The sequence below is a fragment of the Mastigoproctus giganteus genome, chromosome 3 (genome assembly GCF_048544385.1).
Source record: "Mastigoproctus giganteus isolate SK-2022 chromosome 3, ASM4854438v1, whole genome shotgun sequence".
NCBI classification, from domain to species: domain Eukaryota; kingdom Metazoa; phylum Arthropoda; class Arachnida; order Uropygi; family Thelyphonidae; genus Mastigoproctus; species Mastigoproctus giganteus.
Genome location: NC_143577.1, coordinates 78,529,486 through 78,545,732, shown reverse-complemented (window position 1 = coordinate 78,545,732; position 16,247 = coordinate 78,529,486). Strand labels below are relative to the sequence as shown.

The following is a 16,247-nucleotide window of genomic DNA, read 5'->3' as shown; positions in this document are numbered from 1 at the left end:
TAACATAAAAATCTTTTCAGACCAGAGTGAACACTGTAGAGTTGCCTTTGCCAGTTCTCAAAATAGAGATAGTTGTATCATTTCTAAGCCTTTTAATGGCTTATTTTTCTCCTTGAGCTAAATCGTATTATTTGATTCTGAGATTGCACTTGTTAAGAAGATAGTGGCCTCTAGGCAAAGACAACCACGAACTTAAGCAATCTTGAATCTTGAAGTTGCAGTGATGCAACTGTGTGAAGACAAATCACTAGGGTAACACTGCAGGTTGGTACAAAGTTGAGGCCTTTTCCATTCTGAAAGGCCCCGGGTACCAAGCGATTGTGACTAAGTAATTTCTCTGTACTTTAAGTGTGATTTTCTAAAAGCGATCTATAGTTCTTTTACATTCCTCTCGTTAAGCAATATATTTGTTTAATAACAGCTCTTAATACAAAAGTACTTGTACAGGACAAGAAAGGAAAGCCACTTTTCTTTTTCTTATAGTTCTATTACTAACCCCTACTACTTTACGCTTGGTCACACCAGGCACTGCTCCTGCCTTTCCGCAGCAGGGCTGGTAACCTGGGGGATAAAAACAAACCCCCAGGACCAAAAGGAGCCATCATGGATATAAGTAACTATCCACCTTTAGAGCCCTCGAGCTCAAGATCAGAATTCTTGACATTGACCATGACTCCAGTCGTCCAAAGCAACTATGAACGAAAAATCAGAATAAGGATGTGCCAGCATTTCTTATAATGCATTCATTATCCACACAACCTGTTGGCAAACTATCGCCTTTTCTTATACAGAAATGTTTAGAATCAGTTTGTGGATCTCCTAAAATGGTTAAACGTCTCCAATCTGGAGACCTAATTGAAACTTCTAAGACAACTCATTCAGAGAAGCTGTTAAAATTAACATCATTTAACAGTATTCCAGTGTCAGTTATGCCCTATAACACTCTGAACACCTCTAGAGGCGTTATCAGCGAATGGGACTTGTTATCCGTGTCAGAAGAAGAGATAATAGAAGAGCTCAAGTAACAAAAAGTGACTCGTGCGCAGAAAATAATGACCAAAAGAGATGGCAACTTACTGCCAACCAGGTCCATCGTTTTGACATTTAGTACTCCAACTCTTCCATCTTTTGTTAAAGCAGGTTACTTAAACTGCAAGATTCTGCCCTACATCCCAAATCGAATTCGCTGCTTTAAGTGCCAGATGTGTGGCCATTCTCAGACGGCATGCCGAGGCGATGCTGTGTGTCCTATTTGTGACTCTAAGGAGCATTCCCAAGAGGACTGTACAGGTTCCACTCCTACTTGCCTTAACTGTAAAGGAAACCATTCTGCATTTTCTAAAGCATGTGAACTTTGGAAAACAGCCAAACAAATCCAGAAATATAAAGTGGAGCATAAAGTCACATACCCTGAAGCAAGGAAGCAAATACTGTTAACCATGCCTAGCCAATCATACGCATCAGTCACTAAAAACAGCCAGTCAACTGCAACTCAGATGTCTCCATAGAACCAAACATTTCCTTTGCCACCTGGGCCAAAACTATGCTAACATGCAATAAAAAATCTACAGTTAATGAAACCAGCAACATGCCAATCAGTATCCCAACTGATGCCATCTCAACTTTGCCCAAAACAACAAAATCTGTTAGTGTTGAAAATCAGAAGACAGTGAAACCACGCTATAGCAACATGGAAATGGAGGTTCAGTCAGAGCATGAAGACACAGTACCAGAATTACATGTCAATGATACCATGGACACAGGATGCCCAACCTTTCCGAGAAATGAAAAATCAAAACTAAACAGAAAGAAACATCAGAAAAAACAGTCAGATCAATCTTCTTCAAATAAACCCAATCAATGAACAAATTTCTACAATGGAACTGCAGAGGATTACACAGTAATATAGTTGACCTAAATGATTTACTCATACAAACTAATGCAGTAGGCTTACAGGAAACATTTTTACCACCAAAAGTTTCACTCAAATTCAAAAACTATACTATATTTAGGCGAGACAGGGATTCTGACTCCTCCTCGTGGAGGGGTAGGTATTCTTGTCAAAACTACCATATCATCAAGACATCTCCAACTAGAAACCTCCCTAGAAGTTGTAGCAGTTTGGATGGCAATGGGAATATCATTAACCCTTGCATCTGTTTATATACCACCTAATTATCCTTGTTCCCAGGCTGAACACTTGACAACCTTTTAACACAGTTGCCACCTCCTGTCTGTTTACTCGGTGATTTCAACAGTCACTATCCATTGTAGGAGAGGTCAGTTAATTGAAACATTCCTAGATAACTATAATCTGACTGTATTAAACACTGACTCTCCAACTCATGTTCAACTACCTGCAGGTACAACATCTGCCATAGACTTATCCATCTCTTCAGCATCTCTTTTTCCAAGCATGGAATGGTTGGTGTTGAATGATCCATTCCACAGTGACCATTTTCCCATCATCAGCTCAATTCAAACGCAGGTCGTATCATGCCCTAAAGCCCATACATCTTGGAATTTCCACAAAGAAGACTGGAAAAACTACTCTACTTGTGTCCTACTCAACAAATAGTATGTACAGCAACAACATATTGATGACGTACCCGAACACATTACCAGCCATATATTAACGGCATCTGAAATTTCCATTCCAAAATCCCACCAGCGCAAACAGGTACACCAAAACCAGTGGTGGAATGAAGATTGCTCCAAAAGTAAAAGAGAAAAAAAAAACTGTGCTTGGAACCAGTTTTGCAAATTTCCAACTACCTCCAACCTAATTGTTTTCAAAAAACTCAGAGCCAGAGCTAGACAAATCAGAAAAAAAAAGCAAAACATGACTCGTGGATTAATTTTGCCTCAACTATTAACAAAAACACGGACACTCGGATAATCTGGAAAAAAATACAAGGACTTAATGGCAAATTTCTACCATTGCAGTCTCCAATAAAAGAATGGAATGGGCAGGACTTATCCTCTCCTACTGATATTGCAGATGCTTTAGCAGAACCTTTCTATAATATTTCTGCCTCCTCCTCTTATGTGACCTCCTTTCAATGCATTAAAACTAATGAAGAATTAAATATTAAATTGGACGACTAATTTTTCAACTAGTCGCTCACTTCCGTATAACCAACCATTTACTCTAGCTGAGCTGAAAGAATCCCTGAGCAAATCTCCATCTAGTGCAGCTGGACCAGGTGGCATTCACTACAGTATGCTCAAGCATCTATGTGAACCCGACCTATACATACTATTGCTCTTTTACAACCGGATATTTTCAGAAAATATATCCTCTCTCTCTTGGCATCATTCCTGTATTTGTACTATACCAGCAAAGATCCTTCTCAAATTCAGAATAATAGATCTATATCATTGACATGCTATTTGGGCAAAATATTTGGAAGGATGGTGGCTCACCTGGATTCTAGAGGTGAGCAAAAGAGGCTTACCTGGATTTTAGACTCCCAAAATTTACTCTCTGATCATCAGTATGGCTTCTGTAAAAACAGGTCCACTCTAGATTTACTTGTAAAAATTGAATCTGACATTCGTAACGCATTCGTCGAGAGGCAACATCTAGTGATGGTCAACCTGGATATTCATAAAGCATTTGACACCGCATGGCACCATGGTACCATTAAAGATATGCATCAGTTTGGACTGAGAGGCTACCTCCCTTTAATAATTCAGAACTTTTTAAAATTACGCACATTTCAAGTCCGATATCGAAACAGGCTGTCGGCATCTCACATTCAAGAAGAAGGTGTCCCACAGGGTTCGATATTGAGTCCAACACTATTTGCTATCAGGGTCAACAATATATTGGAAGATCTTCCAAAAATAATTTACAACCTCACCATATCCTGCCAATCGCAAAGTATGAATACCGTTGAAAGACAGCTGCAAATTGCTCTAACTAAAATTCAATCCTGGACCTTGTGCAATGAATACCATCTCGCTGTACAGAAATCCACTAACACTCATTTCTGCAAACTTCAGTCACTTCATCCTGATCCAGAGCTAATGATAAATAATGTGCCAGTTCCTCTTGCTCACATTGTCTGTTTCCTTAGCCTGATACTAGATAGGAAACTGAACTTTCAAGCACATGTGGCCTACCTTCGAACCATCTGCTTGAAAAAATTGAACATCCTCCGGTGTGTGTCATCCATGTCATGGGGCGCCTCTGTAGCCAGGTGGGAAGGAGCAGCAGTGCATAGCACACGCTTCTTGATTAGACCAGGGTTCGAGCCCGTCACCAACAAATACAGAGGATGCGGAAAAGGTCAGGGAATGACCACCGCATATCCCAGAGCAATATGGCCTTAGTTGCTAATGCTCCTAAAAACCAAATAACAAACAAACAACCATGTCATGGGGCACTGATCGACATACCTCATCCATCTTTATAGAGCTCTCATCAGGTCTCACTTGGACTATGGTTCTCCAGTGTATGACTCTGCTAGAAAAAGTACTTTAGAGTGATTAAACACTATCCAGCACGGTGCTTTGAGAGTCGCTCCGGTGGCTTTCAGAGTCTTTTCATCGAAGCCCATGAACTTCCCTTACATCTTCGCAGAAAAACATTACTTCTGATGTATGCCGCAAAAATTCGCAGTCTTCCCTCCCACCCTAGTTGGAGATTGTACAATACTGAATGGGAGACATTTTACAACGGTAAACCAAATGAAAACCGACTTGCTCCACTTAGATTTAAGGCACTGGCTCAATCATGGAATATAGAAATCAGCAATATATTTCAGGACATGACACCACCAGATCGACCCTGGACAAATATCTGTGCAATATATGATGCCTATTTTCAACAGTGGGGAAAGAACACTCTGTCTCCTTCCAATATCACATAGTTACATGCAACTTATTCTCTTTCTCATTCACAGGCCTGTGAAGTCTATACAGATGGATCAAAAACTGAGACTCAAGTAGGTGCTGCGGTAATATTCCCATCATTCACCACTTCTGTCTCATCACCAGTAGAATGCAGTATCTTCACTGCTGAGCTTTATGCTATAAACTTAGCTCTGGATCACATTATTGAACGACTTATTCCGTCTGCTTTAATATACACTGATTCGCTCAGTGCTGTCTCCGCCATAAGCAGTAATAGCAACTCCTCTCACTCTGTAATAAAAGAAATACATTCTAAATTATTTGCATGTAATCAATCAGACCAAATTGTGGCATTTTGTTGGATCCCAGGGCATTATGGAATAGCAGGAAATGAAAAAGCAGAAAAACAACCAAAATCTTGCAGATTTTGGTTGTTTTTAAATTCTTGCAGATATTTTGGTTGTTTCCAAAATCTTGCAGATATTTTAAAGACTTCAAGTTCCATATACCGATTTCAAACCAATCATCCTTAAAGCATGTTACAATAGTTGGTCAGCAATCTGGAGAGGTTATCCAGAGAACAAACTTTACCGAATAAAACCAGATCCAAAGCTGTGGCTCTCCAGCTTTCAGAAAAGCAGACGAGAAGAAGTAATTCTGGGAAGGCTAAGAATTGGGCATACCCGACTCACACACCTCTATCTATTAACAACAAATGACAGTGCTTCTCAATGCACATCATGTGATGTACAACTAACTATTCGTCATTTATTAGTGGACTGTCCTCACCTCAGTATCCGCTCAAACAGCTTTAAATCATGCTAATGCACAGCCTTCACTAACATTATCGCAGATTCTTGGAGATGACCCTAATAAAACAGAACTGTTTGCCTTCCTAAATAACATAGGAATATACCATAAAATATAACAGGTTAAATTAGTATTTCCTATTATAATCATTAGAAAGACACAATATGGCCCTAGCAGCTTATGTGTCATTAAATTTCATAACAACAACAGAACCTAAACAGTGGCAATCCAGCCTGAGACGAAACAGAAAGGAAGAAACCATCTTAGCTAGATTACGCATTGGTTGTACTTTCCTCACTCATAGCTATCTACTAACAAACAGTGACCCTCCACAATGTAGTAATTGTTTATGCCCATTAAGAGTCAAGCATATCATCATAGAATGCCTGCAATATCAAAAAGAATGGAAAACAGCTTTTTCCTCTAATTTTCATAATTGCAATCTGTTAACACTACAATGTGTCCTAGGAGATCAAGTGAACATGGATGACATTTTTCTTTTCCTAAAGTTGATAGATAAATATCACCTTATCTGAAACCCTATCGCCTGTAAGAAAAACGAAAAAAATATCAGACAGAAATGAGTGCATTATAGCCTAAGTTGCTGATGCACCAACAAATCTAACAACAACAATTCTGAAATCAGCTTCTGGCTATGTGTTGACTACATTGGGTTAAGGGACCATCTTTGAAGTTTAGAAAGTCAGGTAACCCTGGAAACCTGTGAAACTTTTTTGGCTGCCTGAATTTGCTGAACTCTTTGTTCAGGGTGGTTGTAGCATGGATTACTATGTACTGTAGTTTTGCGAGGTGCATCCCCAACAACCTGAAAAAGTTATCCATAAATATATTGCTGTGAACTGATTGAAGAGAAACGTTATATATTGTTGCTTTTTTTTCTATGTCCTTAGTATGTTACTAAACCTACTAGGAGCATAGATGAAATTTATGTAGCATAAAGTTGATGCAAGTAAAAATGTGAGACCTTTATTAACAGTGATTATAATCATATAATCATCTTTGAATAGACTGTACGTACTGCAAACTATATTTAGATGGAAAGCCTTCATTAGAATAATCAATCTGCTTTGGTGGATTGATTATTCTAATGGAGATAATTTTGATTGATTATTCTAATCAGTCCTAGTGCTTTCAGCCATGGGATCATCCTGAAATCCTCAAAACCTCTAGCAACTTTGTTATACTAACCAGCTCCTAGCCCCAGCCTCTATCACTTCATCTGTGACAATCACCTCCATCTGTATCAAGCCAACCATACTGTACTGAAGTTTAATTATTATTGTTTAGTTCTGTAGTTTAGACATGGCCTAATGCTCTCTATGCATGGATGCCTGCTATTATATTCTCTGATTTAACTGGCTGTTATTTCTCTCACAAGTGCCATCTGTTGGCTTTGCATTCCTGTCAGTTATTTGCTCCTTGCAGATATCAGCTACTGCTTTTTGGTAACATGACATCTGCAGTAGTCAGTGCTGATGATCTATGTGGAATGTTTGAAGGGATACTCTCTTTCACTTGGTCTCATGTCACAGACATATGATATATCAGCAGCCTGAAATAGTTAAGTTTTTATCTCGTGGTTAGGACAACAACAGGATAACAGAAATTTGATGTCACCCAGAAATAGAAGATAAGTTTCACTATGACATGTCATGTACAGCATATTTAAGGATAGGCGGGGGTCAGTTCACTTGTCAAATGTAGCCAGTGTGCATCAAGAACACTCCCAGATTCAGAACTAATGCATTATTACTCCCATCGGAAATATTGGGAGGGGAATTTTTCATGTGGGTTGAAATTTTAAATGAATTAGGTGATTATTATCTATGGCAGCATGTGAAGGGATGTACTAATGACAAGAATGTTCTTGACTTGATCATTACCTGCAATCTCAATAATAACATAGGGTTAGCAGTACAGAAATCACTTTGCAAAGAGTGATCATAAAGTGCTAAGTTGGATGATGATGACGATGATAAAGAGTGTGTTATAGGCCTAATGACTCTGATGAGTACAATGAACGGTTGTGCAGAGAAATAGATTGGGCCAGTAAATCAGAATGTCTTGTAACGGGGGATTTTAACTTTTCAGGCATTGACTGGAACTTGTGGGTTGGTCAGTCACATGCTAGCAAGACTTTTGTGGATTTATTGGAGGATTGTTTTCTACAGCAACATGTTCGAGGGGCAACCAGAGAGAGTAATACTCTTGATCTGATTATCAGCAATGATTATTCATGAATTAAGAATTTTCAGATAACGGAACCACTAGGTAAAATGTGATCACATTATACTGATGTTGGATTTACTTAAAGATGTAACTACCATCAAAGGTAAAGAGAAGGGTTTTTGTTTTCGCAAAGGCGACTGCAGTGGTCTCAGACAGTTTTTAAATTCTATACAGTGGGATCAACTGATGATGTTACCAACGATACATTCTAAATGGGATGCCTTCAGGGACTTAATATTTTAGGCTTCTAGGCTTTTCATACCAACTAAGAAATACTGTTCAAGGTTCAGATGAATTAAGGAGACTTGTGGCAGAGAAAAAAAAATGCATGGGATGCATATAAATTATCAGGCGACACAGCAGCCTATGGCAGATATAAGCTAGTGTGTAATCAAGTCATAAAGGAGGTAGAGCAGGCAAAGGCAGATTATGAGAAATCTTTGGCAAAGGATGCAAAGAAAAACAGCAAAAAGTTCTTTACTTATATAAACTCTACAAGGAAGGGGATAAATCAGATTGGTCCACTTAACATAGATGGTTTGACTATTGATGAGCCTGCTCAAGTAGGCTCATCAAGTAGACACACATGAGGGGTTATTCAAGGAGGGGAATCCCAGAAGTTTATCTAATTCTAACAGGTAGCTAAGTGATTTTGTAATAACTGAGAGCAAAGTGGAGGAGAAATTGTTGAAATTAGACATAAAAAGGCACCTGAGGCAGATGGAATCTATCCAGTTATATTGAAGGAGGCAGCAAGGGAAGTAAGCAAACCCTTAGCCATAATTATGAGAGCATCCTTAGAGTCAGAGGAGGTATCCATGGACTGGGGATGTGCAATCCCCTTTGTGAATTGGGATATTCCCAATTCACAAAGGGTGACACAAATAATTATAGACCTGTTAGTTTAACTTCTGTTCCAGGGAAAATAATGGAGTGACTGGTTAAAGAGGCGACACAGGATCACCTACACAAGACTGCAGTAATAGTTCAGATACATCGTGGGTTTGTTAAGGGGAAGTCTTGTCTGACCAATTTGATTGGATACTCTGATGTGGTCACAAAGGAACGGGATGCAAAAAATAATTTTGATATCGTATACTTGGATTTCAGGAAAGCTTTTGATACTGTAGCACATGGAAGACTGCTGTACAGATTGGAGTGGTATGGCATTAAGGGCAAGTTGGTGCAATGGATAAAGGGATGGTTGAGTGGGAAATGGCAGAGAGTGATAATAAATGGACACTGCTCTACGTGGACTAATGTTATTAGTGGAGTCCCCCAGAGTTCGGTGCTGGGCCCATTGTTGTTTTGTGTATTTATCACTGATATCTGTGAAGTTATTTCAAGCTTAATGTCCAAGTTTGCTGATAGTACAAAGGTTGGTAGGGTTGTTAATGACAAAGACAGCATGCTACTGTAACAGGATCTAGAAAAGTTAGACAAATGGGTTGAGAAGCGGCAACTGAAGTTTAACATTGACAAATTCCAAGTACTGCATATGGGCAACAGTAACCCAAGAGAAACGTACCAACTGTGTCGTACTACACTCAGGAGGTGAGAATGAAAAAGACCTGAGGGTAATTGTGCAGTCAGATAGGAGGCTCAATGCTGATGGGATACTTCCACTTGCTCAGATTATGTTCTCTGAGCAGTGCAGACAGGCAGCCAGAGCAGGACATGGAGTTTTGTTAATGATATATAGGAATTTTGCTAGCAGAGACAAGGAGGTGATTATCCCTTTGTATAAGGTAATGGTCAGGCCACACCTTGAGTACTGCATACAGGTATGGAGGCCTCATTTTTGGAAGGATGTGGAGTTGCTAGAACGAGTACAGAGAAGGGCAGCAAGATTGGTGAGAGGTACAAAGCATGCACTTACGAAGAAAGACTTCAGTTCTGTAAGTTGCAGCATTTGGAGACTAGGCACCTGTGAGGCGATCTGTTTGTGGTGTATAAGGCCTTGAATGGTTTGAGGAGGCTCAATGCTGATGGGATACTTTCACTTTCTCAGATTAAGAACCTGAGGGGGCATAGATTCAAATTGAGGGAAGATAGTAGTAGAATAGAGCAGGTAGTTGAATGCTGGAACAGACTTCCATCTGTTGTTGTGGAAGTTGATAGCTTAAATAAATTTAAGGCTGAACTGGACAAACATTTGGAATGACCGGATGGGTGAAATGGGAAAGGTTTTTTTTTTTTTTTTTTTGGCTGATGCTGTATAAGCTTACTTTCTTGCATCATATGCCAATGCTAATAAGTCAGGTCTCAGTTGTTAAAGTTTGAGGCAGGGGTTTAATTTTAGGAAAAAGCGGATTGCAATATCCTAAGATAATACATATCTATTGCCAGGGCCAGATTAAAGATGAAATTGGCCCCGGCCATATTTAAATTTGAGGCCCCTTTAATATATGTTTATTGCACTTACATATAAATACAAATACCACATAGGTTTTTATATTTATATTGTGAATAATAACCAGTTATAATAACCAGAATAATAAAAAACATAAAACATTTTTGTTTTTTGACTTGAAAAATAAAGTACTAATAAAAACAATTTTAGTAGAAACTTTTAACTTATTTATTGTACAATAAAAAAGGTATAAGAACAGAATTTAAACACTTAACAAGTGAAGTTTAAATATGCTTTTTTATATTGCACGTTTTCTTGGTTTATTATTATTATTAAAAATTTTTATCACAACTTTAGAAAATGTTTACACTGAAAATGAGGTCCCTCTTTGGGTGAGACTCCCGGCCATGACTGGTTTGTCTGTAGCATTAATGCGGTCCTGTCTATGGCATCATGTGAAGGGATGTACAGGGACAAGAATATTCTTGACTTGATCGTTACCTACAATCCCAATAATAACTTGGGTTAGCAGTATAGAAATCCATTGCAAAGGGTGCTAAGTTAAATGATGATGACAAATGAGCTCTCGGTTGTGAAAGGTTAGGGCAGGGGTTCAGTTTTGTGAAAGGGGATTGCAACATCCTAAGATAGTACATATGGTCTCTATTAACTGCAAATACAGGTGGATTGTGTAATAGCTTTAAAGCTGCCATAATGGAAGCCATAAATGCATGCATACAATTAAGAAGATAAAGAATGAATAGGATGCAGAGGTTAATGAATAAGAACTGGCTAGTTTAAGAGAAGAAAAAAAGACAGCATATGACAATTATGTAGTGATGAAAAGCACTGAACCATGCAATAGTACCAGAAATGGTTAGGCTGTCAGTAGCAGAGAAATCACTGACTGAAAGAGTTAAGAAAGGTGATAAGGATTTTTAAGTGTATATAAATACAAATAAGAAAGCAAGCAAGTCAGGTTGGACCCTTATTCTATACAAAGGGTACTAGGAAAGTTTTGCAATACAGCTTTGTTTATTTAATTTTTTCAAAGTAATTTTCTCTACATTCAATACACCTCTCCATCCTCCGAAACCAATCTTTAAACCAGTTCTGCCAAGTTTCACTAGGGAGTAAAGCACACTCGTTGTCCCAAGCCCGTAGAAGGTCATCATCACTGGAAAACCGCCTCCCTTTTAGCTTCATTTTCACATGCGGGAACAGTGCAAAGTCGCAGGGAGCAAGGTCTGGCCTGTAGGGAGGGTGCTCGAGAAGTTTCAGTCCTGTCGTGGTCAAATATTCGGTGCAGGCTTTGGCGCAGTGAGCTGGAGCATTTTCATGATGGACGTACCAGGTGTCCATTCTTGACTTTGGCCGCAGGTTCTTCATAGATCCAATGACTTTAGGCAGGCATTGTTCAGTATACCACTTAGCTGTGACTGTCTTCTGCGTGTCCAAAACGACACGTTCCACAATTCCACTCGATTTGAAAAATACAGCTATCATTTTCCATTTTCTTCTTTACAGATCGGGATTTTCTGACAATTACGGGTGTGTCGTCATCATCAAAGACCCAAACTTTGTTTTGAGCCTTGGTCGGCAGATCGTAATAGTACAGCCAAGTCTCGTCACCTGTCACGATGTTGTTCACATACCGAGATTGTCCTTTATCAAACCTTTTTAACATCTCCCGGCACCAAGTCACACGTCGTGTCATCTGCTCTTCAGTCAGTTGATGCGGCAACCAGAGAGAACAAAGTTTCTTCACATGCAAATGATCTTGCAGAATCGATCGAATTGCTGGTGCATTTAGGCCCAAAGTATCCTCTATCTGTTGGTAGGTCACTCGCCTGTTTTCGTCAAGCATTTTCCTCACAGCAGTAACGTTTTCCTCAGTAACTGACGTTCGTGGCCTTCCCGGCCTCTCAGAATCCTCCAGAGTGAAATTTCCCCTTTGGAATTCTCTATACCACCTGAATATCGTTGTACGATGTGGACAATCATCATCTAGTGCAAGAGTCATTTCTTCTAAGCACTGGTCTATGGTTAAACCACGCACGAAATTATACCGCAAAACTGTCCTTATCTCATTTCGTGACCACGATGCCATCGCAAGCACTTTACACTCTCACTACTAATTAATAACTGAGCCCATCGACTTGGCGCGGCAGCTACTATGCACATATGAACATGTCTCAACATGCAGCAACAAGCAGCTTCCTGTGATTCATTGTTGCATCATATTGCAAAACTTTCCTAGTACCCTTTGTATTTACAGTTAAGTCATTGAAAGCCATACGGATGGTTGATGAATTTAATGGATGCTTTGTACTGATGTTTGCAGATTAAAGTCCCTTCATGGCAATGAGAAACTGTGCAGTTCAATCTAAGACTTGTAAAATCAGCAAAATGGAAATTATGAGGATTGTTTACTATAAAAACTTTTAGCCTGAAGGCAAATGGGGCCTTCAAGCTCGAATAACTAGGGATATATAGTCTAAAACTTGGTTGATTATCTTGGATTGGAAAAGCACCAGTGTATTGCCAATTCATGGGGGAGAGTGCAAAAAAAAGAGGTGGGTAACTACAGCGGAACAGTCTGATTTCATTGATGGCAAAAACTATAGAGGCAGTGATTAAAATTTTAATGCTAGTTGATCTAGATAGGAAGGGTTTTCTCGAGGGAACGCTGCATGGTCTTGTAAACGAAAAATCTTGTTTAACTAACCTGATAAACTTGTGATGGTATTACTTGTGAATTGGATGAGCTCTTAATTTTTTTAGCATTATTATAATTTATCTTTTTTCTATTATTTAATTAACTGAGATTACTTTTTTTACTATTAATTTCCATGGCAATATCTAATATATTCTGGCAGTAATACATCTGAACATCTTGATTCAACAAAATCCAGCATACAGAAGAAAAAATCAAAGCTTTCTTCTTTAAAAACAAGCAAGGAAATGTATGAGTAAGTAATTATCCAATATAACTAATTCTTAATGCTGATAATTTTATTTAAAATGTAAGCTGCTTTGTAAATTTTTGAAATCGGGAGAATATTAAAGTGCAGTTTATATAGCCTCTTAATTCAAGAATAGCTTGCAAGCTATTTCTTAAATTTTACTTACTCTTCCTGATTTTTTTTAATGAAGCAGTCATTAAAATAGTAAACAACCGCAATAAAAACTGTTGAGTAGCACTTCATATTTACTCAAGGCTTTGGTGCAGATGTCATAATATTGCCACCACAGAAAAATAGTTTTGAATGTAAAATGCGATTATATTGTGTATGTGTGCATAGATTCAAATTGAGGGAGTATACTAAACACATTAACAAAATTATGATTAAACATATGCAAGACCGTTTGTCCTCTATGATTATATTAATTAAGTCTCCATTCATTCAAACATAGTTATATGTACAAAAAGCTAAAGAATTATTAATACTACTCTTGTTACTAATTTGTTCTATTCTGTGTAATGGTGATTAGTAATTCTACCAGATATATTTTGTAAAGTGTAAAATATATTTTGTGAGTATAAATTTTACATTCTATCTCTAAATAGGCCTACAAGGCTGGGACAATTCATATTGATGATTAAACTTCACACCAGCAGGAAGATAAATAATTTTTTTTTTTTTTTTTTTTAATACTGTAACTAAAAACACTATTTACAATAAAATAAATATAAAATAGATATATATTTACAATAAAAATAAATAACACTGATAAAATATACTAAAAACCTAGAAATTAAAAGCGATAAAATTTGCTGTAGCTTTCGGAGGCAGCAGTCTCCTTCCTCAGCAGCATATGTCTACTGTGCGGCACATCCTTAAATAGTAGATCCACGGCACACATCACATGGTTCCACGGTTGGAATTTTCCATTTGCGCACTGGGACTGGATATGGTCCGGGAGTGCGCTAGCTGAAACCGTTCATCACGTCCAAGAACGACGGTTTCCAGGAGGGGGGTGTAAACATACACCCCCTATCCCTGTTAATGGTATTGCTAGCAGCCCCAATACGTAAGTTCTCAAGCCATTTACGGTCCCAGAACCCCTGTGCATGATCTGTGATGACAGCATCCCCCTGGGAAATTTGTTGTTTCTCCCAGAAATGTTCTGCCACAGCAGACTTCCCATAATTTGTGGGCTTTATTGCGTTTACATGCTCCCCCAGCCGGTCCTTCAATCAAGGCCCCCATCTCACCCACATAACACACCCCACAATCCGGGCATTTAATTTCTTACACCACCCCACTGCTGGCTTCTTTGGATATGGGGTCTTTAACTCGAGATATCACTGTGTGCAACCTCCGGCCTGGGTTTTTTTTTTTTTTTTTTTTTTGGGAGCATTAGCAACTAAGGCCATATTGCTCCGGGATATGCGGTGGTCATCCCTGACCCTTCCGCATCCTCCGTATTTGGTGGTGACGGGCTCGAACCCCGGTCTAATCAAGAAGCATGTGCTACGGACTGCTGCTCTTTCCCACCTGGCTACGGACTGCTGCTCTTTCCCAACTGGCTACGGAGGCGCCTCTCCGTCCTGGGAGTTGCACACAGCATATCTGACACCCCCGAACTATACGTGCAATGTGGTCTGAAGGGCCCGGATAGTAGGGAATGTATGCGGTGCTCACAGGGGCGAACTGCTCATTACGGGTGGACTCTACTCCTCTAATGGCTCTGTCTAACATCCTCTGGGGGCAGCCGCACTTCTTGAGGTCTGCTGTGACCCAAACAATTTCATTATCTTTATCCTTGGAGGTGCTGCAGTGGGACACCACCCAGTCTATTAGAGTCTTGACCACACTGTTTTTGTGTTGGCTGGCTTGTGCCAAGGTATAATAGGTATATTGACCCCAGCACATCGGCTTTCTAAATACCTTGGACTTAAGCCTACCACCTTCCCTAATTACCAACACGTTAAGGAATGGCAAGGTTCCCTCTGCTTCCACCTCCGAAGTAAATTTGATAAAAGGGGAGAAACTATTAAGTACATTAAGTACCTGATCCTCCCTCCCTCTTTGTATAATGGAGAATGTGTCATCAACATATCTCCTCCATCTGCGTATGGAAAATTCCAAATCCCCAAAAATCCTGACTTCTGACTCTTCCATAGCTAAATTGGCCACTATGGCACTAATGGGGGAATCCATGGCTGTTCCATGGACCTGCCTGTACATGACATCTTGGAATACCATAACGGTACTAGATAAGCAAAACTCCACTCCTTCACAATGTCATTAATACTTAGAGGTGACCTGGTACTTAACAATACATCCTTTTCTAAGGCCATTCTAACACACTGCAAACCAAACTTAATGGGAATACAAGTAAACAGCGACATGACATCGAAAGAAATCATTATCTCACCTTCCCGTATAGTCTGTCCTTTTATAAAGTCCACAAATTCCTTACTGTTCTTAATGACAAAGCCTGAAAGTCCTACTATGGGTGCAATTAGCTTAGCTAAGTACTTAGATAAAGCATACGTAGGACTGTTTATAAATGATGCAATAGGTCTGAGTGGTATACCTACTTTATGTATCTTTGGGAGCCCATAGAATCTGGGTAAACAACATCCAGCAGCATGTAACGACCAATGGACCTCCTTGGATATCCATTCTGACTTTTGCCAACGTTGTAAAAGGTTATTCACTTGTCGTTCCCAACTAACCAACGGATTACGGCGGGTAACTTTGTATGTAGCAGAATCCTGTAATAATTCTAATGCTTTACTACAATATTGTTCTTTATCCAAAATAACCATAGCCCAGATTCTATGGGCTCCCAAAGATACATAAAGTGGGTATACCGCTCAGACCTATTGTATCATTTATAAACAGTTCTACGTATGCTTTTATCTAAGTACTTAGCTAAGCTAATTGCACCCATAGTAGGACTTTCCGGCTTTGTCATTAAGAACAGTAAGGAATTTGTGGACTTTATAAAAAGGAAGATG

The 16,247-nt window shown here is 39.1% G+C and overlaps 1 protein-coding gene across 1 annotated transcript in view; it reads left to right on the top strand.

The window, feature by feature from the left end:
* Window positions 1-16,247, top strand: part of LOC150088099 (DNA repair protein RAD50.L-like) — a 553,006-nt gene that overhangs the window by 120,244 nt on the left and 416,515 nt on the right. Inside the window, exon 5 of the mRNA XM_090370570.1 lies at window positions 13,153-13,245. Coding sequence (XP_090226696.1) covers window positions 13,153-13,245 — 93 coding nt within the window. The remainder of the gene's footprint in view (window positions 1-13,152; window positions 13,246-16,247) is intronic.